At 38.9% G+C, this 27,156-nt stretch overlaps 1 protein-coding gene across 1 annotated transcript in view; it reads left to right on the top strand.

Annotated features, from left to right (window-relative positions):
• The window catches only part of Pou6f2 (POU class 6 homeobox 2), a 472,454-nt gene that overhangs the window by 216,298 nt on the left and 229,000 nt on the right, over positions 1–27,156 (top strand). Inside the window, exons 3-4 of the mRNA XM_038334628.1 lie at positions 605–696; positions 3,578–3,806. Coding sequence (XP_038190556.1) covers positions 605–696; positions 3,578–3,806 — 321 coding nt within the window. The remainder of the gene's footprint in view (positions 1–604; positions 697–3,577; positions 3,807–27,156) is intronic.

Here is a 27,156-nt window from a genome sequence, read left to right as displayed (position 1 = left end):
TGCCTACCGTAGTGGGTCTCTGTGAATTGATGGGAGACATTCTTTTTTGCTCTGCACCCAGAAAACTCACCTAAGGGGACCCATATTCCTTTTAGGACATTGTGGAAGGGAGCACTAGAAAGGGCTGTGGTTCATAGGAGTCCATCCAAGGCCAGCTTGAAGAGATGGCCTAAGGGAACAGAACAGAGGGAATAATCTCTACCAGAGAACAATATGAGAGAGATGGTCATGTCTGAGACTGTACTTTGGCTTTGGACAACTGGCTTATCTATTATTCATTTAAGCATAACAGATACATTCACACACATGCCCTAAAACATGTGCACATACACACAGAGAACTAGAGTGTGCTTTTCAAACTGATATCCAATGTAAGTCTTTTGGCATATATATAAAAGAATACCTTTTCCTATTGCCTGTCCTTTCTATCTCCTGATGACTTTGGCCATCCTGAATCTACTATAGCATCATTTTTGCCCTAACTGGAACTACTGAAAAACCACTCTTTTATAAGCATCTATTCCTCAGTATCCTGTGATATCACAGAAATATACTGTTGCTAGGCTGCTGTTGATACTAAGGAAGCTTTTCTCTCGACTTCTAGGGGCCAGAGGAAACACAGTCCTATCAGAGCCAGGAACTCCTGACCAGCACCAGGCCAGTCAGACCCATCCCCCATTTCCAGTTGGGCCACAGGTCAGTATCTCTCAACTGCTTTCCATTAGGCCACATTTAGGGTAGTTTTACCATATAAATAACCAAATAAATAATAATGAGTTAAATCCAATTAACTCCAACAGAGCAAAGATGGTGATAAATTTTTGTATGAAAAGCTATATGACTACATTATTTATTAAATACTCTCAAGAAAATATGTGTTTGCAAAAGTCTCTTCTTAAAGGAAAGGTTGGTTTTAATCATGTGGAAATGTTTTTTTTTTTTTTTCTTTAAAACCTACTACATCTTGGCTGTTGGTTACCATGCAGTTTTTTTTAAAGTAAAACTTTAATGGCTGGAGTGTGAAGAAAATTAAGTTATTTCAACCTTACTATAGCCATTTTTGAAATACAAGATGTGATTTAATATAAAAAAGTTAATGCAATTTTAATGCAAGTTCAGCTTATTGGGTTTGACAATACTGTACATCACACATAGCTCTTGCATTAATAAAGAAATACATTCATTATTTTTTAAAGTCCAATATTTGTTTTTTGCAGCCTGGCGTGGGTTATATGGAGATGTAGAACACAATTATAAAAGGCTGGGCTTTCTTTAACCTCTGCCATCTACTGTGAAACTTTCAGAGTTCATCTTGCTTTCTCTCCCCATTGCTGCCATTGTTGTCCCAGGAAATTAATCACTTTCAGTATAAGGAGGGCTCGCCCGAGTGTAAAGCTTGACTCAATTACGTCACTCTTATTCTAGCTGCCATGAAACCTTCTAGTGGCCTCAGATCCTATCACCCATCTCAGAGCCCACCCAGCTCCAGACATGAAGACTGGGCAGTGTCTATTTGGGAGACCAAAACCTTGCTAGAGCTCATAGACATGAGTCATTGGCTTCTATGTGTCATACCCTCCTAATGACATTCTTCTTACCTCATAAGTTCATACGTGTAAGTGCTTCTGTACATGTGTGTGCACAGATGTTCCTAAATGCCCATGAGCCCCAAACTGGTCTAATGCTCTAAGTTGGGTAATTAGAATGACAAACTCAAGACAGTGAAGAAGCATAGCTCTGTGACAACCCGGAGCAGGTACACCCTATCCTAAGCCCCAAATTCAGTCTTCAAATTTTGCATGTCAAGTCTCCAAACCTGTGGACGGTCTGAGAGCCACTACATGCTTCCCTTGCAGCATTGCACTGATCGACCACAGTATCTTACCCTAGGGACCTTAGGACAAGCTACAACTTCATTATTATTCCCTAAGTCTCATGATTTTTTTTCTGCCAAGTAACTTCGTGTTTTTTAAAGGAGGGAGCAAAGTTATTGCTATAAATTCAATAAAGTAAGCAAATACATTGGGCGCCCAGTACCTCTCAAGAGCTTCTTTTGAAAGATCTAGATGGTACTCTAGAGGGATAGCCAGAGAATGTGCCCACTCTTACCCCCTTTCTCTGTTCCTTGTATAGACTCTGGACAGTCTATCTGGTCTTAAACTTGACCTCTCCATGCATGAGACATGGAACTTCCAGGAAGTTATGAAACTCTCTGAGTCTCATTGGTAGGATAATTGGAACATAGGGTCTGGTGATTATAATCTGCCTTTATATCATGCACATATTTAAATACCTTTTTTATGTTTCATCAAAAAGAAAGTCAATCCTAGATAGAGTTTAATATTTAATCATGTAGAGAAAAAAATGTGGGATTATGTTTAACTCGACAACTCCCAAAAGGGTGTAAAGATAATCCTGGATTAAAGACCCGAAGGTTAAGTGACTTGTGCTGCCATTTAGCCTGGCTAGAACTACAATCTTAGGATATAACTCCAGTGAGGACCCTACCCCAGAACTCAAACAAGTTTTGTGCTCTAATGCTGCCTTTTACACCAAACCATGATTATTCAGTCAAGAGTGGACATAAACATGTGTTTTAATAATAACATCTTAATTGGGTGAAGAATATGAACAAATTAACAGAAAAAATTTTAGTATTGTATCTTAGAGTATAAGTATTTGGTTTTCTATTACATTTTATGTCTTGACATCTCTCTCACACACATATATGTATATAAATACACGCATACACACATATTACCATCTCAATAGTAACCACTTGTCTATTTAGAAACTATCCAGTTTTTTTTCATATCAGGAACATATTTTTAACTTTCCTAAGTAGATACCAAAATGATCCATATTAATGAATACACAGCACCTCACGGGGCTTAGCATTATAATATGAACAGCTTCACCATTTATGTAACTTGAAGTATATTGCATAATTTCATACATTTATCTCTTTTCCCCTTGAATTCTATCTTGAAACTGTATCCTAAGAATATATTCTGAGTCAAACAAGGATGAATGTATTTGCCACTCTTGAGATGTATGTGTTTCCAAATTGCTTTCCCAACGGATTATGCACGCAATCAGGCCCTCCAGCCACAGATGTGTGTGACAGCATTACTAAAGACCTTCTAGCATCCAGAAAATATTTGACACTATTTTTGTTAATGTAATACTTGAAAACAGTGTGTTATTCCTATTTTTGAACCAAAGAATCAGTGAATTCTTTCTGTAACAACATAGAAAAAAAATAGCTGAGCGCTATAAATATATGAGAATTGGGATCAAATGAAAATTCAATTGAATTTGCAGTATGTAAAGACATGGTATTTATTTTAAAGATGTTTAAGCTTCATGGAGATTCTAAAAAAGTTTGAAAATTTTCAAAGGTATAAACGAAACATAATCTCAAACATTCGTTCCTCCTCCCAGTCTTCTTTTCTGGGATGGAGTATGCTTCTTTGCTGCTTCAGAAACCGCCTGACTGGATATAATGGAGGCACCGTGCTTTAAAAACCATGTGTTGCTCTGCTGGAAAGTGAGCCAGGTTTCTCCTGTTTTGCAGCCTCTTCTGACAGCACAGCAGCTCGCCTCTGCTGTGGCCGGGGTGATGCCGGGAGGCCCCCCAGCCCTCAACCAGCCCATCCTCATCCCCTTCAACATGGCAGGACAACTAGGTGGTCAGCAAGGCCTGGTCCTCACGCTGCCCACAGCGAATCTCACAAACATCCAAGGGCTGGTAGCAGCAGCTGCAGCTGGAGGCATCATGACTCTGCCATTGCAAAATCTACAAGGTAACATCATGCCCAGGTGCTGTGCAGTGTTACACTCGTTCTTCTCTGAAATGGACAGAAAGTCCCCTGAATGGAGACTGCAGCATAGGGATGTTTCTATCAGAAAGGGCATAAAAGCCTCTGTGGAAGGCAACATTTACAGACGTTTATGAATGCTGAGTTGATTCAAGCTGTGGTTTTTATTAACCCTCATTTCCTCTCATGAACAGCAACTTTTCGGGTCCTACGGCACTTATGAGCAATCATGATGGGGCACACCATCATTTAAATGTGTTGTTATTTGAAGACACAGTTATAATCTGGCAAGGTATTCAATTTGGCCACATGCAAGGAAAGGTTGGGTGTTCCTTATATCTGAGCTAAGTGGTTGGGACACCACAAATACAAAAATGTCATATGGAATTATTAATTTAATGATTATTTTATTACTACTTAAACACAGACTGTATTATTTCTGCCTTTTGGTAGAAAGAAAACCTGGTAGAAAGGAGAAGTTTTTCTTTAGAATTTGAAATTTTTATCTAGTCTTAAAAATTTTGATAAGAACAACACTGGTTGTTGTTAGAGAAAGAATAATTATGGTGAGAAATGTTCTGAATAATAATATAATGTCTAGTACAAAAAAAGAAAGAAAAGAAATGAAAAAAAGAAAACCAACTATTTAGTTTGAGATACTTAAAGCAGTTAACAATCTTCATTTATGTAAATGTAAGAATATTTTTGTTTTACAGAATGAAGGTTTGTCTGGGTAAGTCCTCAGAATAACAATTTAAAGTACTTTTTAAATTGGTCAGATGTTAGATGCTTATATGGTTTTTTAAAAATTGGTTAGAACATCCATTCACACACTGAAGAACAACTAAGAACTAAAGAATCTTGTTCCTTTGGACCTCTTTGCAGTCTGTGTTCTGATATTCCACCCATTGTGGCTACTTCTTAACTTTTAGTTTAATGTTTAAAACAAAGTCTCCCTTATACAGTTAAATTGTGCCAAGAACTTGGCCATTCATAAATCATGCATGCTCAGGATACACTAATGCATGAACTTTGCTTGTTTCAAATTTGAGTGCCTGGGAAGCCAGAAACTTGAGATTAAGCAAATAAAGCAGGAATACACAAGGTGAAAGCCGAAGCAACAAAGTGTAGGGCCAGGCTTCTTAATGTAGGTGGATGATGAAATCTTAATGAAGAAACGGGCATTATCAAAATGCAACCTTCCATTTGGAACATGTGTGCTTATGGGAATATTGAATATTATAAATAAACATCAGCTTGCGGAGCTCCTAGGCTGTGAATTAATTCTGCTTGGTTAAGATGGACACCAAAGTCAGAGTGCAGAAAGAAGTCTTTTGTACTTTTGCTGTTGGTCAGTGTTGTTGGGATTTTTCGTACCTCTTATTCTAGGGTTTCAAAATCAGCGCTGGCCTAGTGTGCAGCAAGGCCGTCTCTGCTTTGTGTTCAATGTGAAGTATGGGCTTGTGCTTTGGGCCTTGACTTCTTGGCACTGGTGCTTTCACGTCAAACCTGTGTCTGTGCCCAGGGTAAGGGCAGCAGAAGCGTTAACTCCTTTCGTCCCTTGGTTCCCTTGGCAAATGTTCCAAACAATATTGCCTTCAGAAGCATATTTGTGTTCTCAACCAAGCTCGTGTCGGCCACAGAATTGTAAACAAGTATTTTTCGTTTTGAAGTCATCTTTAAAGTTTCAGTGATCAAAGGAGGTGATGAGATCATTAATGTGAAACTCCCCATCAGGAAGTCAGCTGACTGGGGGAAGCTTCCCTGATTGGTCTTAACATCAAGCCCCTCCTTCAACATCCTCTCCCTTGAGGTCCAAATCAACACCAGAGAAGGAAGTTCTACTTTTGATTTCTTTAGGCATTTCTGATCTTTCCATATTCTCTCAACACCTAGACCTCACTAACCAAATATATAACCCTCCTGGTTTACTAGCAACTGGGATATTTCCAAAAAAAATAGTATCTTCAGTGTTAAAATCAGAAAATTTCCAGGAAAACAGAAAGATTTAGTTGCCCAATGATAAGTCTGAGAATGATAAGGATGATAAGCAGAAAGTTTTTCTTCAAGGTGACCAAGATCAATGTGCATTACTTGAATAGCAAAGTCAGACGTCCCCTTGCAGCCAGTCCATCAGCATTCAGCCCAAGGCTGATCTCGACACCTTTAGGTGACCTTCTATAGCAGGGGCTCTCAACCTGTGGGTAGTAACTCCTTTGGCAAACCTCTGTCTCCAAAAATCTTTGTATTATGATTTATAACAGTAGCAACATTACAGCTATAAAGTAGCAGTGAAAATATTTTATGATTGGGGAGGTCACCACAACATGAGGAACTGTATTAAAGGGTTTCAGCATTAGGAAAGTTGAGAACCCTGGTTCTACAGTCTGTGATGATCCTCAGGCAATGCTTTGGGTGGTGAAGCTTCCTGAGCTATATTGAATTGGAGAAGGGCACGTCATGTGGGAGAGTGAACAGATGGCTGGTAGAACAAAATCATCTCTGAGGGTTCAGTCTACTTTGAGATGGAATGACAGCTCTAGATGTCCTCAACTCATACATAACTTTTCTCAAAAGTTGTGGTCCTGCCAATGAACACAACAGAATAATCTGTACACACATTTATATAGTCAAAAGTTATAGCAAAAAGGGCAGAAGGCTGGTCTCCTTGCAGAACCCACTCCTCATACCATAAACATGATAACTTCAGCCCAAGGTTTCCACCTTTTTTGGGGGGGGGTAGGGTGTTTATTTTGCTAGTTTATTTTGAGATAGGGTTTCTTTGTGTAGCCTTGGCTGTCCCAGAACTAGCCCTTTAGACCAGATTGGCCTTGAACTCGCAGAGATCTGCCTGTCTCTGCCTCTTGAGTACTGAGATTACAGGCGTGCATCACCACCACCTGCATGGTTTTCAGTCTTTTAAAATGATTGATAAGTCTGTTCGTCTGTAATAGACATCCCACTTTCCCAATGATTTGAGCAGTGAAAGTTGGAGGGAGGCTTTTAATTGTAACACACCAGTCCTAATCGTATATGTTATACTTAGAGCTGGTTAGTTCCCTTTTTCCTCTTGTAGAGTATTATGTTTTTAATTCATGATTTAACTTAGCCTGCAAGAATTTTGTCTGATGATTTTCCAGATTTCTTGTCCAATCCTTCCTCTGCCCATTCTTATAACTTCAAAAGCTAAAGATTTACTAGGAAGATTAGAAATATGTTTCTAGCATCAGTGCTGAATGGCTTGGAGCTCAGTGAAACATTTTCAAATATTTTCCTTTATACTAATGTGATTGAGAACTCACCATCTATGTCCCCTGTCAAATAACAAGATAGTTCTCAGAGGAGCCCAAAATGCACAGATGCATCTTGATGAATGCTGGTGAGGTGATGAGAGTGGTCCTCCTAGACCCAGTAGTTCACTGGACCATCTCCCTTCATGCACACATGCATCATGATGAGTATTCGTGAGGAGATGAGAATGGTCCGACTAGACCCAGTGGTTCACTGGACCATTTCCCCTTCCAAATGTGGTCCTAGACAGCATCAGGGAGCTTGGAAACACAAAACCTCAGGCTGCAGCAGAAATCTGGATCAGAATCTGCATTTTTACAATTTTCCCTAGGCAATTCCTATACACATTCATATTTAAGAAATGAAAGAGACTAAGATGCTTTTTTTTTTTATCTCCAGTTGGCAACTCCTCTCCTCATGCAGTCTTGGTCCATTTTGACTGCTATAACAAAAATCCCATGGCCTTGGTGGTGTACAAACAGCAGACTTCTTTTCCTGCAGTTCCAGGGTCTGGAAGTCAAGGGTCAGTTCTGACAGATGCCCTCTCCCTCCTTCACTGAGTCCTCACTGGCCGGAGAGACTTTATGTTTTCTTTTTTAAGGACACTAGTTTTCTACTCTGACCACTTTCCAGAGGCCTTATTCATACCAGTTCTTGGGGGATTCAGTTTTGCTACAAATGTGGGAGGAATACAAACACTCAGGTCATTGTATCCCCTAACACTGGCAGAAAGCTCCCCTGCCAAACTCTGAGCATCCCATGCGGCTAAATAGTGCCCTTGGGAACACTCCTGTTTCGTCCTCAAGCCCACGGTGGAGGATGCCAACCTAAGATGGAACTTACTGGAGACATATTTGTTTTGCTAGTGCATTTGTGTTCCAAAGACCAAGGGAACCAATGCTCTTCCTGAATGAGAGTAGGACTAAACCATTTATCCAGGAAAAACCTTTACATTACCCATAAAAAAACTTCGATCCGCAGGCAATCCATCTGCAAGGCCTACTGGTATTAGTTCTTCCTTCAGCAGAGATTTCCTCTCAAGAAAGAGCTTCCCTCCCATCTTATTTCTGACATTGTATTGATTGTAAAGAATTTTGTTGATGGTTTCATGCTACAAGAGTAAGGAACAGAACATTACATAGGGTCCTAGGAATGGCCTGTAGGCAAATCTCCTTCTAGCCCAAACTGAGGTCTGAGTCCCAGAGTATTCAAGTAGCTATGAGGAAGCTAGTTTTGAACTAATTTTAATGTATGCAGCAGGCAAATGACAAAAACCCCATTTTACATCTTTTCCTGTTCCCTTCAGGACACTTCTCTATTGCAACTTAGGTTCATTTGTTGTCCACTTTCCAACTCTTGTAGCTATGAAGAACTTTATACCCCTATCAAGTTCCATTGTGTTTATAGCCTTTGATTTCTAATTTTAGAATATCTAAGAAAGAAATTACCTGCTAGGATGGGATATTTATATTCTGGATTACCTTATAAGTTCACTAGCTAAGGGGGAGTGTAGTTGGAGTTTTCTTTGTGCCACCAACCAGCTCCCAAATAAAGGCATGAAGATTTATTATTAATTATAACTGCTCATACTTTGCTTAGGCTTTTCCCACTAGCTCTTCTAAATTAATTTAACCTGTTTCTGTTTCTATGTTTTGCCTTGGTACTTTTTAAACTTTCTTTCATTCTGAATATTCTAATTTCCTTCTTCCTCCATATCTGTCTGTCCGTCTGGCCCCTGGCATTTCCCTATACTCTTTTTTTCTTCTTTTCTTGAGCCTAAATTCCTCTTCCTACTTATACTTCCTGCCCAGTTCCACCTATACACCTTCCATCACTACTGACTGTTCAACTTTTTATTAAACCAGTCAGGTTCCTTAGACAGGCAAGATAAAACAGCAGCACATCTTTTCACAGTTAAAGAAATGGGACACATCTTTACATAGTTAACTAAATATTATGCAACATAAACAAATGAAACACATCTTTGCATAGTTAAACACATATTCCAAAACATGGGAGATTATCAGGCCCCATGTAGAGGTGGTTATTATTAGTCAATATGTGTTAGAATGTATGCAACCTGAGCAAGCATGCTGAGGAACATGCTAGACCTTTTGTGCCATGGTTATAGGACAGTAAATCTCTAAGAAAGAAAATTGCTAAGTGTGTTCTGTGCCACATTATTTTGAGATTCATTTAAAAGTCATCATCTTATCAGCTCCTCTGAAAAGCAGATCCTGTGCTAAAAATAGTGCAGAGTTCCTCAGGAAAGTATCAATTAGTTGTAATGGCAAAATAAAATCTTCTTCCCAGAACTCAGACAAATCTGTTGAGTCTTTTATTTTTCTTGAACTCAGTCAGAAAATGAGAACATAAGCTTAGAGAGTGTGGGTGTCAGGGACAACGGCAGCATGGGGAGACTGCCTCGGGACAGATGAGCTGGGTTAGCAACCTGTTCTCACGGCACAGAGCAGAGTGACCCACTAATCACCATGGGTAGCACAAATGGAGAATATAAATGTGCCACAGAGATTTATGTCGAAGTGTGAACATTCCAGTTAAGTCGGGCAAAACATTTAAATTAATGACCAAAAATACATTAGAGATTGCAGCTTATCCTGAACATGGAAAAGCAATTAGGTTCAAGGCAAGTTTAAAAAGAAATCAGGTCAAAGATGGTTTTCCTGTCCTTGGCTCTGGCAGGAATCCTGCCCTGCTTTTCTCTGACTCCCTGGATTAGTCTGCTTCATGTTGCTGTAACAGAATCACTGATGTCAGATCCTAGATGAACAGATTTCCTCAGTGGGCAGTTTGGGAGATTCAAAGATTGGATGAAATTGGGTATTTCCAAAGGTTTGATCTCAGGCGAAGGCCTTTTGGTCCTCCATGATATGCAGAACTAGAAAGAGAATCGGCTATATATAGAGAAAGCTAAGCACATGGGGTAAGCCCATTAACAACCCATTCTCGTGAGATTTACACTGCAAGATAAGTATGAACTCCTTCTGGGGATGATGCCCCCATTATCTGACTGCTTCTCCTCTATCAACATTTACATCATTCCAAAACATAGAGATCACCAGATCACCAAGACAGTGCCACCACGTAGAGATCAAACTCCCGTCTAAGAACCTTGGCTGAACAAGCCATGCCCACCTATAACATTCCCCAAATTAATGTCTTACATGGTAAAGTATTCAGGAATGCTTTGTGTGAGCTGTATTCTATTTCCTTTTTGTTTGTGGTGGCGTTGTCTTCACTAAGATACTGCATGCAATAAAATACATGACCCTAAGTGCTCAGTTCAGTGAGCTCTGATGATAGCATATAACCTCACAGCATACATTCACCACAGTCAATAAACAAAACATTTCATCAGGTGGTGGTGGCCTTTTGTCCCAGCACTAGGGAGGCAGAGGCAGGTGTACCTCTTAATTCAAGGTCTACAGAGTGAGTTCCAAGACAAACAGGGGTACACAGAGAAACCCTGTCTTGAAAAACCAAAGTGAATAAATGAATAAATCAATAAATAAATCCATTATTCCACCAAAAACCTCTTGTACCCCTTTTCAGTTACTCCTTTCTTTCTAATTTGGCAATTCCAGCTCTGGTAGTTATTAGTGTTGTCTGTTCTAGAATGACATGTAAATAAATTCATATTGTATAGTGTTTTTAAACTCAGAATTATATATATATATATATATATTCATTTGTTTAATCTCAAAGCAGTTTACTATCATTATAATACACCACATTTGTTTTTACACAGTCATTCCAGCATCCTAGTATGCAGACATCCTCAAAGAAAATGTCTTTGGGAGTTGTATGAGGTAGGATTCTTTAGAAGAATAGAACCAATGGAGTATGTACACACACACACACACACACACACACACACTACAAAGATACAAAGAGCGGATTCATTGACTAGTTTATATGATAGGCCTTGGCAATTCAACCCTCTGGAAAGAAAGAGACCCTAATAGCTTCTCAGTCCAAGAAGCTATACCCTTCAGACAGAGGCCACAATGACATCAATTAATACTGCTTTTTAACTTGAACCACCTTGTAAGGAACCATCCAATGTGTTGTCTGCAGATGAGCAGGAACTCTCCTTTACAGCTTTCCAATTCTGGGGCTCGGGCTGAAAAAGCAGGTCTTCTCCCGGAAGTGCCATTCTCATTGAGAAGGAAGAGAGAATGACAGGACCTCACTGCTCTCCAAGCTTTGCCAGTGACATCCTGAGCATCACTTCCACTCATCTTCTCTTGATCATGGAAATCTTCTAGTCAAACATGCTACCAGTGGCATGGGGGATGGAAAAGAAAAGCCGAGAAAATAGGAAGGAGGAGCCTGTGCTGAGAAGTTGCAGTACAGATTGCTTCATCATTCTGACAGGCACAGTGCTGAAGACAAGCTGCAAAGCATTGGACTCACATGATCTTTAAAATTCTTGCAGCATCGGAACCCCAAAATTCCATTAGGTGAACATGCGAGGTTACATGTATCACATGACTCCATGGAACATATGCATTAATAACTACTTAAAGTTATGGAATTCAAACAATAAATATAAAATTAGATAACATTCTAGATAATTAGAAACTGCTTAAAATAGCAAGTTAACACTTGTTAACTTATTATTCTTCCTTTAAAGCATTTAATTTATTTTTAATTAAAATATGACTACATTGTTTCTTCCGTCCCCCTCCTGCCTCCAACCCTCCCATGTCCCCACCATTCCAACTCCATCTCAAAGTTGTGCCCTTTTTCTTCAATTACTATTGCTACATATATATGAATAAATGCATAAACGCAACCTGCTGCATCTGTTTAGTATTGCTTATATGTATATTTTTAGGGCTGATCTCTTTGTATTGGTTTAAAAATTAAGAAATTCATTTCTGGAGAACTAATCTCCCTCTCTCAACTCTCCTTAACTGCCAGTCACTCCTCATTGAAAGGTAGTTCCCTATGAGATCTCTTCATCCACATTAACATGCCAACTGATGTCATCATTGTTCAGGGCTTGCTTAGGCAGTCATGTTGTTGAGATTTTGTGGGTATAGCTCTACTGTCATGTGTAAAACACACATTCTCACAGCAGAAAACCTGGTCCTTTGGTTCTTACAATCTTTCTATCCCCTCTTCTTTGATGTCCCCTTAGACTAATGTAGGGATTATGTCATAGATGTAACATGGGCATCCCGTGGTCTTTTGTCCTGGTATCTTGACCAGTGTTGAGTTTCTGTAATGGTTTCTATCTGCCACAGAAACTTCCTTGGTGAGTGGTGAGAGTGACATTTATTGTGGGTGTAAAGAGCAATACATAGGTAGTTAAGGATTATGCTCATTTAGGAAAAGTGGTAGTAGTATGCTCTCTTCTAAAATCCATGACCTCAATGGCCCTTGGGAGTTGGCAAGATTTCTAGTACCATGGTTTCCCCTGTGTTGAGTGGGTTTTAAGTCACATCTAGATAGGACTATGTTTTCCTTTACTCCCTTGTCAACATAGCACCTTCTGGTACTATGGAAGCCAAGACCTCAAGGAGGAGACTTTATGGTCAGATCCAACATAGACCCTGTGAGTCCTTTGAGACTTACCTTCAACTTCTGGGAAGCAATCAAAGGCAATAGCGATGGCCTATATTGTTTGGGAGCCTCCTGGACCCTACTAAGCCACAACTCAAAAGGGGATTTCTTTTTCTCCTATACTGAAATTTTTGTTAAATATTGTATGACTCTTGTGGGGTATTATCACCCCAAATGGCATAACTTCATTTAAATTCTCTCTGCATATAGATGCAGATAGATAACTGTATGTTTCATATGTAATTTTAGATAAATATAATTTTCTGGGCTTTTCTCAAACATCCTTAACATTATTTTTACATCTTTCCTCCCTCTCCTTTATTGTCCTCACTCCCATCTCCCCAATTAAAGCTCCCTTGCATTTTTTTCATTTTTGCCTTATTTATTTGACATTGTAGGGACCAGAAGCAGGTTGGTGGTTGTGGCAGATGACAATACAAGAGAAAAGGGAATGCAGAGTCTGACACACATTGCTCTCTTTTCCCCATAATGGTGGTCACACAAATATGTTGGCTTTGTACACAAAGGGGATTTTTAGTGAATGAAAAACATATTTTAATTGTTTAAATAAAGGCAATAAAAGTAAGTGTGTGCTTTAGTGGTGAAATAATTTGGAAGCTCTAAAGAAAGATGCCTATGTACAAAATTGCTGATGGGGTTAAAGCCTGAAAAGACTTCAGGGAAGTTTCCATTAAAAATGTTGTTGGAAGCTAGAGAGATGGTTCAGTGGTTGAGAGCACTGGCTGCTCTTTCAGAAGACCTGGGTTCAATTCCCAGCACCCACAGGACAGCTCACAACTGTCTGTAATTCCAGTTTCATAGGATCTGACACCCTCATGCAGATGCACATGCAGGCAAAATATTAATGTAAAAGAATCTCAACACATACATTCTCCTAAGGAGCAGCTACCTATAGTCAAGTACCACTCATAAACTTATGTAGTATTTACAAATTCCTAGGCATGCTGGGAAGTGGTGGCACACATCTTTAATCCTAGTACTCGGGAGGTAGAGGCTGGTGGAGCTCTGTGAGTTTGAGGCCAGTCTGGTCTACAAAACGAGTTCCAAGACAGTCAAAGCTATTACATAGAGAAATGCTATTTAAAAAAAAAAAAACAAAAAAATTCTAGGCACATCCTCCTGAATTTTAAAGTCATCTCCAGGTGACTTATAATAACCTGTATATAAAGGGTTGTTGTACTGTTTAGGTAGCAATTATCAAAAATACTATATATGTACACACATTTCCCCTATGGTTGGTTGAACCTGAGGATATACAATCTGTATATATGAAGGGGCACTTATATACAACAGTCTTACTAATAGAGTCTACAGAGTCAGAGATTATAAATGATTGAATTTCTTCTGCTAGTTATCTGAATACTCAAAAGTGTCTGTATTAATAATTATTATCTTAAAGTAAGAATACTTTGTATCGATTAAGGTGAGAGATCATGCCCAAAATGTTATTGTCAGCACCACCAAGGTTAGGTATGTTAACTTTCTACCTTGTTTTTCAAAAACCATCTCTTAACTCAAAGTGCATTAATTCTCAAAGTAAAAGCAACAGAAACATAGAAACATGTGCATTCATTGTGGGTGAGCAAGATTTCAGATCAGGCATAATGTCTGTAAAGGAGGATGGTCATATTGGTTGAAGTTGGCATTGTTGGAATGTGGACAGAGAATGGTAGGAACATGCACTGAACATGTCCATATCATAGTAAAGATAAGAAGTTAATAGCAACTGCTTGTTCCTGGGAGTTCCCTTTGTGCTATCCTGCTGATAAGCACACTCTGAAAGCCGCCCTCCACCCATGACACCAGGAACATGAGAGCAGAGATGAGACAGATTCTGGCTTTTAGTTTTCTGTGATATGTGGCTTGTTGTTACCAAGCACAATATTAAAAAGGCCTAGTGCATAAATTCATATTTGCAGTGATTCAAAAGTGTCCCACATGACACATCATACAATAACACCAAATCCGCCATGAAGAAGTTGTGAAAGGTATTTACGGCGTGTCTTACTTTGGCAGTTTTCATACCTCTGTATCTCCAAGGCTTCAAGCATTTTATTTAAAACACCTGGAGAGCCTGTTCTGCAGCACATTATCCTTGGAACAGGCATCGCCGAGGCACTGGGGCATGGATTAAACTGGAAGCACGTGAATGAGGTGTTTGACTAGTGTAGTGTGTATTTAAGAGATACTGTCAATGGAATAAAGCATTGTCAAAGGATAATGGTTTCCAGCTGCCACATAAATGTCAAAGCAGAGCCAAAGCATTTACTTTCAAAGCAAAAGGCAGGAAAGTAATGTGATCCCCAGTTTGCACATAATAAGGCTGTAAATCCATCAGGAATTTCCACAGCATCTCACAATCTGTCTACACTAGGATCTGCAAACTGGATTAGATTCCAAGCCAGCCATCAGAGCTGGCAAGAAACTCCTTCCCAAGATGGCTGCTTCCAGAATGGCACAAATCTCTGCCTGGAAAAAGACCAGGCTGTGTTTAAAATTCTTCTTAGTTTTGCACCATCATGAAAGATGAAAGACAGCTGGGATTACCAGTTCATCTTTTCCCAAATGAAGATTTCTGGACCTGGGAGAAGAGTGAGATATGGAGAATGGAGAGGTATTGAAACATACAGAAATGGAAGATGTTTTCCAGTTCCTTTCCCCTGAGTTTTAGAGGATGAGGAGTTACTGTTTCCCCAAGAAACTCAGCTCTTATGCATGTGATTCCCACAGGTCGTATTCCTAGTGAGAGGTCACTGTGATATCTCAGCTCCCTCTAGGGAAAAGCTACAACCCATTTCCTTTCATGAACTGTGCCCAAACATTGATGGATCTATATCTCAACCAATTGCTTGGCATCTGTTCTTTGCCAGGTACTGTGGTAGGCACCAGTCTAATCAAGAGGCTAGATTAGAGAGCATTGGTAGCAGCAAAACATAGCCAAAGCTGCTTTAGACGTCTTGAGGATAAGGGTTGCAAAGACCAGCATTTGCTATAGAGTGGTAAAAAGAAAGGAAAGGAAGAACAGAATCCTTGATTAGTTCAGCAATAAGAAGCTAACTACTTAAATGGAGACACTTGTGTTAGTTGGAAACCTTGAATCTGGAATAAGGAATGGAATCTGTGCTGAAGATCCTGATTCAGGAACCTGATAGGGGGGGAGAGAGAGAGAGAGAGAGAGAGAGAGAGAGAGAGAGAGAGAGAGAGAGAGAGAGAGAGAGAGAGAGAGAGAGAGAGGAGAGAGAGAGAGAAAGGAGAGAGAGGAGACAGACAGACAGACAGACAGACACAGACAGACAGAGAGAGACAGAGACAGAGAGGGAGGGAAGGAGGGAGGGAGGGAGGGAGGGAGGGAGGGAGGGAGGGAGGGAGGGAGGGAGGGAGAGAAGAGGTTTTGAAGGCAAGGAGATTTGAAAAGGAAAGCCACAATTCCAGGGCTTGGGAGAGGCCCAGGAAGATTCCCTCTCCTCTGAACTCTTGTGGGCGCCTGCAATTCTGTCAGCATTGAATTCTCTTTCCAGGGCATAATGGACATATTGCTATTGGAGTTTTTGCTGGTTATCCCTTATATAGCCAGAATGAAGCGAGAAAAAATTCTCCGTCTGTCAGTTGGCTTTTTAATCTTCTAAGGACATGCCAAGTTTCTAAATATACAAAAGTTATTTTAAGAGCTTGTACATGAAAGCTTCGACAGTGTTTTCTCTTTTGCTGAAAAATAACTCTATTGATTTAGATCTATTATTAATTTAGATTAGATCTATTATTGATTTAGATCTATTATTTAAAAGTGTAGTTGTAGCTCTAAAATCTCAAAATGAAAATGTTTGAATCTTTTTTTCTCTTTCTTCTCCTTTGGGTCATACCAAAAACGGTTTTGTCAGTTGGTGTAAATGATGCTGTCTGTAGAGAAATACAGACAATTTCTGTGTTCTGTAAAATCACAATTTAGGAAATATATTTTCTTAGGTGATTTCCATAGTAAAACTAAGTAATGTAAGCAATAGTAGTTTTCGAAAAATATTGATCTAATGTTAGCCTTTTATTTCATTTTTAGTGTCATCTTTTCCCAAAATATATTTATCAACTGTGCTCACTGAGATTTCAGCCAAAATTTGGGAGGAGAAAAATCCCACATGGTCCATTTGCTGTTTATCACTGGGGTAAGATTAGCATATGTGCTGGGGTCCATTAGCACATCTTCATGCATCTCCTTCCCCTGAGTACCACTTCGTTTGAAATTCGTAGCACAACTTATATATGCACTCAGCATTTGACAAAAGATAATTTGAGTTGGCTGTGTTTAGAAAATAACTCACATGGGAGAAAGTCATATTAAATAAATAATAAAGATAAAATTTATACTCTATATATTTCAAAGCTAATGTCGCTAACTTACAATGGAATGGTAACTGTGAAGATCCAGTGCTGTAATTTGATTGATTTGTTTTGACAGCGACCAAATAATTGAGAGTGAAAGGTGTCAGCACAGATGAAATACTCTGTAAGCCTCATCCAGAAGGCAGCTCCAGCCGCAACAGCCACGGCAGTTTTATTTCTTTTGATTTTGTGTTCTTCTCGACTTCCAGTTTATTAGGAAGCCATGAAAGGTACACAACTTCCCCAGCTACGGAGATTTCCGGGAGCACAGGCGTATTTGGAAGTTTGTCAGGCAGTTGAAGAATGAGGACTGACAGAGGTTCTGAGACAGCCATGGTGCACCAAGCTGCACGGCATCAGTCTCTTCCTTTCTTTTGCAAGTTGCTGCCACGGTGCATTTTGTCTCATTTGAAAGTCATTTGGAGTCAGAGCAAATATTAGATCCCATTTCCCAGTTCCTTGACGGGAGACAGACAGCAGAGAAGGGGGTGCGCCTGGCGAGGGCTCAGCGCCATGATGCTTCACTGAAACCCCAAGCACCTGGTGAGGATAAGAATTGAGGAGCTCGGTTAATATAAAAGGTCAGGAGAGAATTAATTAGGACAGATCCTCTGCCCTTCGGCAAACATTGGGGGAAAGTTATTGGAGTGATATGTGAATCATACTGACCAGCTTTAGGTCTAGCCAATCACTCACTGTCTGGTTTCCTGTGGCTATTTTAAGAGGTTGTTTTAGACATTAAATGTGATGCTATGTGGAACGTGATTCACACAAGGCATAAGTGCGCAATGATGTTAGCTGCTTTCATGACAGAAAGAAGTAAAGTCAGATGTGGTAGCCATAAGCCACATACGACCTTTCGGCAGTTGTAAGGTGGCTATCGGAAGGCGAAATATGTTACGAACGAAAACGCACAAAGTGCAAGCTTGTCAATCCAAGATGTTGAAATCTATCCTAAATTTGTTGATTTATTTAGATACAATATCTTTTCTTTTCGAGGAGGAGGAGGAAGAGGAGGAGGAGGAGGAAGAGGAGGAGGAGGAGGAGGAATAGGAGGAGAAGGAGAAGGAGGAGGAGGAAAGCGTTTATTTCAGCTTACAAGTTATAGGCTATCATTGTGGGCAGCCAGGGCAGGAACTCAAAGCTGGGACCTGGAAGGAAGAAGTGATACAGAACCCATGAAAAAAAATGGTGTTCATTGGCTTGCTTGGCTAGCTTTCTTCTATAGCCCCAAGCTCACCTGCCTAGGCATGGTGCTGTCCTGAGTGGCTGGACCTTCTCAGCCACTCAGAAGAAAATGCTCCACAGATACGCTCGGAGGCCAATCTGACGGGTGCAGTTTTTCAATAGAGATTCCCTCTTTCCAGGTATGTCGAGTTGACAGACGAGACTAGTTCTCATACCTTCCTAGAAACATACACTTTCTTTTGAGGTGAAGCTTCTTCTTGGCTGGAGTTGGCCAGCTGTATTGCCCTGCACAGGTGGCCATAACAAAATACCACACTCTGCCAAGCGTTAGCAGTGCTAATTTGCTTTCTCACAGTAGCAGGGGCTGGAAAGTCAAAGATTAAGGACCCAGAGGGTATGGTTTTCTGGTGGACTCATCCTAGCTTGTAAATGTCCACTTTGGCCTCATTTAGACTAAAGAAGCTTCCAAGTATGAGGAGAAAGGAAGGAGATGCAGAAAGGTGACTGCCTGGTGTCTTTTGTAAGGGTGCTTGTATCATCTGATCACCCCAGTCTCATTTAAACTTAATTATTCTCCCTACAGGAAATACAACCGTATAGATACAATATCTTTTAAAATTGAAAATAGATTCTTCTCTCTAACAATGCATCCTGACAACAATTTACCCTCCCTCCACTCCTCTCAACTCACCCCAAGGCTGCCCTAGCCTCCCAGACCTACTTCTGCTCTGTTTCCTCTTCAGAAAAGAGCAGACCTCCAAGACACAACAGTAAAACAAACAAAACAAGATACAGTCAAAGAAGGCAGATGCCCTCATACCGAGACTGGACAAGACAAGTCAATAGGAGGAAAAGAGTCCCAAGTTCAGGCAAAAAGGACAGAGACCTGGACAATGATACGTTATCAAATTAATTTCCCCTGCTAGTTTTTCACTTTTTAATGCAAGTATGCCAGAGTTCTATATCATATTTGTGTCTCAAATTGTTGGTCTTGGTGAGTGGAGGCCTGAAGGATCTGCCATGTGCATCTCACGTACATACAACACTGGTTACAAGCTGTGTTGACTAAAAATAATAATACACATACATTTAAATCTTGGAAACTCAAGCAGAAACTTATGAAGGACCCATGTGCATAACAGTCTTTAGACAGCAGATCTCACAGGTTCCCACTGTGTTTTGGGAATGCTGGGCTTTGGGTTTGTAGAGCAAAGAAGTACAGTACCCTAAGAGACTTCCATCCATCGTAATCTAAAGTGATCTATCTTTTTTAGACTTCAAAAGAAATCCTCCAAAATTTATAGAATTGTCATTTCTAAATAGAGAAAAATGGCCATATAGGTATGCATACCTTTACATATATATTACATACATAAAAGTGATATCAAATTAACAGATGCCAATGTTGGCTTCATTTGCTTAGGAATCTTCAGGTTATTGTATAAGGCAATGGATTTTATGTTGTCCTATGTGACATATGTCATTACAGCTGTTTGTACTCATTCTGCATGCAATATTTTATCTTAAGAAATTAAAGAGATTTTTGAGAATATTGCTAAAGTCTCCTTCACCCCAACCTAGAATCACCCCACAACATCTTTGCTTCTTAGAAGTAAGTCCTACCCTTACAGTGTTGATAATATTATGGCATACATACATGAAAAACAGAACTTTCATTTTCTTGATGTGCTGAGGGTTTGCATAAAGACCCTGTACTATAAATGTACTTTTGTATTTTGCCTGCTTCACTCACTGTTTTGTGTTTGAGATTTATCCGTGTCGATACAGACAGGGAAAGGTGTCTTTTTTATTTATTTCAATCATCTTATTTTATATTTTTTATTTCTTTTCTCTTTTTGTACATTCTCATTCCATTATGATGTTTCCTTTGTTCTCATCTATTGGTAGTCTTTCAGTTATGACTGCTTCTAGGCAGCTAAAGCAGTCGTTTCCTCTCGCATGATAAACACACTTTGTCTTCCCTTCTGTTCTATGTCAGTGTCCTCTCTGTGAGTGATTTTGCTCATTATTATATACAGAAGCTCCCTCAGCCTTAGTCACGCATGCAAGTCTTTATTCTGTGTGTAGTAATTCCTTCCTTCTCAGTCTTCAAGGACAATTTTTTCCTCCACCTACCTCTTTTGTTTTTCCTTTTTTTTTTTTTTTTTTTTGGTTTTTCAAGACAGGGTTTCTCTGTGTATAAGTCACCACTGGCCAGCTTCCTTTTCTTTTTAATGGTTTAACTTGGCTTTGAATTCCAAGTTATTACTCTTAGAAATTAGAAAACTATCATCCAGTCTCAATATTTAGCTCACTAATAAGCATCCTGGTAGTTTGTCATTGCTTCATACATTAAATGTGATTTTGATTGTTTTTAATTTTAAAATGTTCTCTTAATCTTAGACATTATCCATTTTTACTGTGAAAGACCTCTAGGTGAACTTATTTCTATATCTCTTGCTTGACATTTGTGATTCTCTTCTTATACACACAGGGGGTCCTGTATTTGCATGTTTAAACTACTGTCACACATTCCCTATTCTTAATAGCATGCTGCCCATTTTGGGATTTACACAAATGTGGTCTACATCCAGTTTACTTATTCTCTCTGCAGCCATGTTTACTGTTTATTTAACCTTAAATTTCTTATTTTAAAGAAAATACTTTTCACATTTAGAAGTTTTACTTGGCCTTTCTTTCACTTTTTCTTAGTTCTCTTCAATTGTTTTAAATATGCTGATTATTTTTGACCTGCTGTCAATTATTTTTGATTAGCTTAAGTATCTAAGAGTTGACTGGAGTACTAGTCTTCTAGTTTTTATAGTGGGTTAGTTTCTTTGGGATAAATCATTTCCTATTTTGAGTTACCTTAAGCAGAGATTAGTTTTTTCTATGTAAACGTCCCACCTTTGGGGCTGTGCGAGTATTGCTAATAGTAAGGTTTTCTTCTATGGAATGCCCAACAGATTACAATGAATAATCTGTCTGCTTAGACATATCTCTGCCATGCAGTATTTCAATCTGGGCTCCAATTTTCTTGGGTATCTTTTCTCTAACCAGAACTTTTGACATCTTTGTCAAAAGACAGACATCTTTGTCAGTTCCCTGGGATAAGGAATAGTGGTGTGGTTCTCACTATTGGAATAGCATTTTGAGCTCTCTGGATTTTTAATTGAGCCTCAGTTCAAATATCTTTACTAGCTTGAGCACAAGAACCCAGACCTCTGAGTTGCTGCACAAATATTGGTGGTTAAAAGAACGAAGCCTGTATCCATGTCTACTGTCATGGATTCAGGGTTTCAGGCACCAGATTTGATAGTCTTTATTCTAATGTATGACTTTTACCCTTTTTGCCTATATATTAATTTGATATGTTTTAATTCATAATTTGATGCTTTGGAAACAGGTTAGTTGTCCATGTTAGATCAATGTATTAATAAGTACTGTCTAGAGAAACAAAAGAGTTGACAGAGACCAGAAAAGTTCATAATGGTTTCTCTGTAACTTAGGACTAATATTGTTGCTCAGCCTGAGTCTGGAAACCATAGGAAGCTGCCATGGTACAAGTCACAGCTCACTTGAAGGACTGAGAATTGGAGGAGTGAGCAGGGTTTTCCACCGTCTGTGGCAACTAGATGTTGTAAGAGCCTGCTTGTTTGTTCCCAGCTGCTCGGCCCTGAAATAACCACACAGAAACTATATTATTTAAATCACTGCTTGACCCATTAGTTCTAGCTTTTTATTGGCTAACTCTTACATCATAATTTACTCCATCTCCATTAATCTGTGTAGCATCATGTGGCAATGGCTTACGGACAAAGTTTCGGCATGTCTGTCTCTGGCAGCGACTCCATGGCTTATCCCTTACTTGGCCATTCTTTCTCCAAACATCCAGTTTAGTTTTCCCCATCTAGTGCCACTCTACCCTATCAGACCAAGCCGGTTTCTTTATTAATCAATGGTATTCACAGCATACAGAGGGGAATCTCACATCACCTAGAGGTCTGCTGTCCAAGGGCAGGTGATCAAAAGTGTCCAGCTTAGGAGATAAGGAAGAACAATTCACCTTTCCTTTGCCTCTTTCTTCTATCTGAGCTACATTAGATGATAGCAGATCCTTCTTAGCATCTGAATCCAAAAACCAACTTCTTCTATAAAATACTTACAACTTCTTCTCTAAACACATGCATACCCCCAAATAATTCTTTATGAACTCTCTAGGTATCCTTTATTCTATTCATGCTGTCATCCAATTTAACTAATAGCAAAATTAATAGTTGGTTTAACATATTATTATTTTTTTCTGGATTTTTGACTTGGACTCTATTGTATGTTTAGTGGGTTGTGGGTTTGGTTGGTTGTCTGATTGATTTGTTGGTAATATTCATCCTAGTGGATGTAAAGTTGTCACTTAGTGTGGTTGAGGTTCATTTGGAAAGAACAATTTCTTAGAGAGCCATGCTGATAGAACTTGATTATACTATATGACTACAAATTTTATTTCAAGAAGACCTATTACCTATATTCCTTAAGGTATTTCATAATATAGAAACACAAGAGTCACTGCCAAATTCCTTCTATGAAGCTACAGTTACCCTGATACCTAAACCACACAAAGACTCGACCAAGAAAGAGAATTACAGGCCAATCTCACTCATGAACATTGACGCAAAAATTCTCAATAAAATACTGGCAAACCGAATCCAAGAACACATTAGAAAAATTATCCACTACGATCAAGTAGGCTTCATCCCAGAGATGCAGGGCTGGTTCAACATATGAAAATCTATCAATGTAATTCATCATATAAATAAACTGAAGGAAAAAACCATATGGTCATCTCATTAGATGCTGAAAAAGCATTTGACAAAATTCAGCACCCCTTTATGATAAAGGTCTTGGAGAGATTAGGGATACAAGGGTCATTCCTAAGTATAATAAAGGCTATTTACAGCAAGCCGACAGCTAACATCAAATTAAATGGAGAGAAACTCAAGGCCATCCCACTAAATTCAGGAACATGACAAGGCTGTCCACTCTCCTTATCTCTTCAATATAGTGCTTGAAGTTCTAGCAATAGCAATAAGACAACATAAGGGAATCAAGGGGATTCGATTTGGAAAGGAAGAAGTTAAACTTTTGTTATTTGCAGATAATATGATAGTGTACATAAGCGACCCCAAAAACTCCACCAAAGAACTCCTACAGCTGATAAACTCCTTCAGTAACGTGGCAGGATACAATATCAACTCCAAAAAAATCAGTTGCCCTCCTATACTACAAATTTTAAAATAATCACAAGAAAATGCACACTTGGAAAGTTACTTTATACTCCATGCCCTTCCAATGTCAACTATTGTCATTACAGTATTTATTAATAGCTGTTGGGCTTATTTAGGTCTATACAAGCACATGAGTCATGAAGGCCAACATTAGCAAATTTTTCCTTGAAAGAAATTATTGCTATGCTAATGCTATTTCTTTATTGACTTCCAATGTCCATATAAATTTCACTGGACAAAAAGTACACACCAATAAAGGAGAAGCATGCTTCAAGATTTTTCCATCATGTCTTACTCAGTGGGTTACAATTGTTCTGTTCTTCACAGAGCCATTTGTTTCCAACTTCAAAACCACGGTAGCCTTTGAGAAGCATTCCATTTCTTTTCTGAATTTTAAGAATTGTGTTTTACTTTCCTTTCCAGTTGCTATAACAAAAAATCTTGACGAAAACAACTTGTGTAAACAGTATTTATCTTAGCTTCCAATTCACAAGTCCATCATTGCAGGGTGTCAAGGCAGTAGGAACTTGAAGCAGCTAGTCATATCACAGTCAAGAACAAAGAGAGAATGGATGTATGCTCACAAGAGCTTGCTGCCCCTCTCCTTTCCACTCAGTCCAGGACCCCAGTCCATGAAATAGTGTTGCCCACATTCAGGTTGAATCTTATCAACTCAATTAAGAAATACTTCATAGATAAGCTCACAGCCAATACAATCCTTACAAGTCCTCTTTGGGTGTCCCTCCCCATGTGATTCTAGACTGTGTAAAGCTAACGGTTAAACTAATTATCACAGTAAGTAAAAATATTTATATCCCTTTATCTATGGCCTCATTTCTGTATTTGAGTACCTAGAATGTTTCTACCATAGCCCATGTTTCAGTCTATAGAAGAGTACTTTATGGTCAACTCAGAATATAGTATTGACTTTCTACTTATTCTTGTTATTTTACTTTGACCTAAATTTCTATCACAGGGGCTTCAAGTAATAACAAAAATTGCATTGATTCTCTATATTAGAATTTCATCCAGTATTTTGTTATATAATCTAGGCATTTCCATAGTATTTTTAATAATTTTCACATGCAATGAATTGGCATTATTCAAGAAAAATATAATGTGCAATTAGTGAACTACACTTCACCAGCAAGTTACTTTGTCCTTTCTTTTGTGTATAAAGCTAAATGTTTTATTAGTCTTATACCTTTTCATTAAAACATAATTACATCACTTTCTTCTTCCCCTTCCCTCTCTTCAGCTCCTTCCAAATCCCCTCCCTCCAACTCCTTTTATGTCACCCCCATTCTCAAACTGATACCTCTTTTTCTTTAATTATATACACATATGTTATACAACTATTACACATATGTGTATGTTTAAGTATGCACAGATATCTAAATACCAGGAAGTTTGCTGGTATTGAAAGAGTATCTCCTATAAGTGGCTGCATAATAAAGATCAGAACAATGGCAATATCAATACACTAATATAGAAGGGAGAACTCTCAGGGGTCCTACTCCTAGACAAAGAACTGCAGGCAGGCAGCTAATGACTGCTCAGAGATGTAGAACTGGCCCCTCCCAAGGATGAGCCCTCTCATTAATTAGCCAGTACAAAGTAATCAGCCCTGAAACCATTCACATAAAAACAACAAAAACAGACTTACCTTGTTTTTCCTTAATTTCAGATACCTGCCCATGCTCTGGCACATAAAAGAGTAGAAGGTAAAGTAGCCAGGTCACCTCAAAAGTAGAGAGCTGGTGTGCAGAAGCCCTCAAGATCATAAAGTCATTGGTGCTCATAAAATAATATTGCATCTTTTTCAGGAGATTAATAGGTGGCTCATAAAATTGCATTAATTTTTGGCCAACTTCCAGGAAGAAAGTTGTGTGTTTCCTAGGTAATGCTTTTCGAACCCACAAAGCCTTGCTCTGAAACTATTTGCTGTTCAAAACAGGAAGATCATTACACTTCTTTACTTGAAGAAAACAGAAAAAAAAAAGAAATAAATAAAAGAGGAAATGTAGCTACCAACATCACCAGCACACCCAGCATTTCTGCCCTGACACTTTAGTAAATGATTCACAGTTCTTTGGGAATGAAGGTGAGCCACCTAGATAGAGTGTTGGTGAGCATGCTTGATTTCTATACAGCAGCCATGGGAGCTCCTCAGAGCCACCCGGCTGATTTATCTCGCCTTACCATGCCTCTGTCATGCTCAGGAAATCTGACTGTACCAGTCCAAATTTCTCTGTGGAACCTGGGACAGGGTTCCATGGTGGGGCAATTTTCTGGTTACAATCATTTGGCAACTGTATGTGAGAAATAAAGCAATCACTTCTCATCTGGAATATTTCAATATTGTGTTCACAGGTCAGTACTGCTTACACATTTAAAGAACAAAATCTTAAAACTCTTTGAATTTCACCAGTGCTTGAAAAGAACCCAAAACATTACCAGACATAAATACCTGCTCAGTGCAGGATATTATCAAATTATGTATTTTTACTAAAGAACAAAAATTCGAGGCCTATTGTAGAAACTTCACTCCTTCATAGCTGTCCAGTTTACTCCTGATTTGCATGCTTCACTTTCTCCTGACAAACGCTGAAGGTGCCTTTAGTGCCTGAATATTTCTGAGAATTGTAGTTGAGTTCCTAACTCTGTCACTGAAGAGAAACACGGATTTCGAGTGGCTAATGATCAAGGAAACATTTCTGTATTTATGCCACACATTTTCTTTGGTAAGTAGGTTATACTTTATGCTGGTGTAAAACATTGCTATTTTCATGGTAAATGTTTAGCCATAAGTGATTTCATGCCCAAAGGTACACCTGACTTTTCGGGGGAACATAGGAAGCCTCAGGTCTCATGCCAGATTTTAAGGTAGAATTAATTCTTTTTTTAAGGATTTTTTTTTTAGAAAAACAACATTTTTCTAATGTACATTAAGGACATTGGAGAGCTCACTGAAGCATAGGCTCCAAGCTTTCAGGAGCAATCTGTAGTCAGGCATTTTAAATGAAAATTGATTTGTGATTTACATGGTCAGTGGGAAGAAAATTAACTTATGGAAGGTTGTAATGAAATATTAGACAAGTAAAAAGTAGATGGTGATCTAGTGGAACTAAAAGTCCCATCTGGAAGAATTCTGTGACATTTTTACATTTATCTGTGTTCTGCATGAGCTGTAATGTTAGTGGTAATTTTATGGGACTGAACTGAAATGGAAAGGGTGTTATCACAGATTGCCTACAATATAGGATTGTGCTCAGTGGAGAGGCCTGTATCCTTTTCTCCATTTTCCTATAATATGACTCATTGCACTTTTTTCAGCTACTGTTGTTGAATGCATTCAGCCTTTTACTTGAGGTTATTAGAGAATAGAACATCAAAGGCTCACATACACCATCCAACTGCACATTTTAGAGGCACACCACGGCTGCTCCTTAGTTCTGCATTGTTTAGGTAATGTCCAGGAAAACCCTCAGATGCACACAGGAGAAGCAAGCACACTGAACGTAAATGTTTTCTTTTAAACCACTTTATTTTTTTGTCTTGAACGTATGATTGTTACCTCATCAAAA

This window comes from Arvicola amphibius, chromosome 6 (assembly GCF_903992535.2).
Source record: "Arvicola amphibius chromosome 6, mArvAmp1.2, whole genome shotgun sequence".
NCBI classification, from domain to species: domain Eukaryota; kingdom Metazoa; phylum Chordata; class Mammalia; order Rodentia; family Cricetidae; genus Arvicola; species Arvicola amphibius.
The sequence above is the reverse complement of the archived record's forward strand: the minus strand, read 5'-3'. Positions and strand labels throughout refer to the sequence as shown.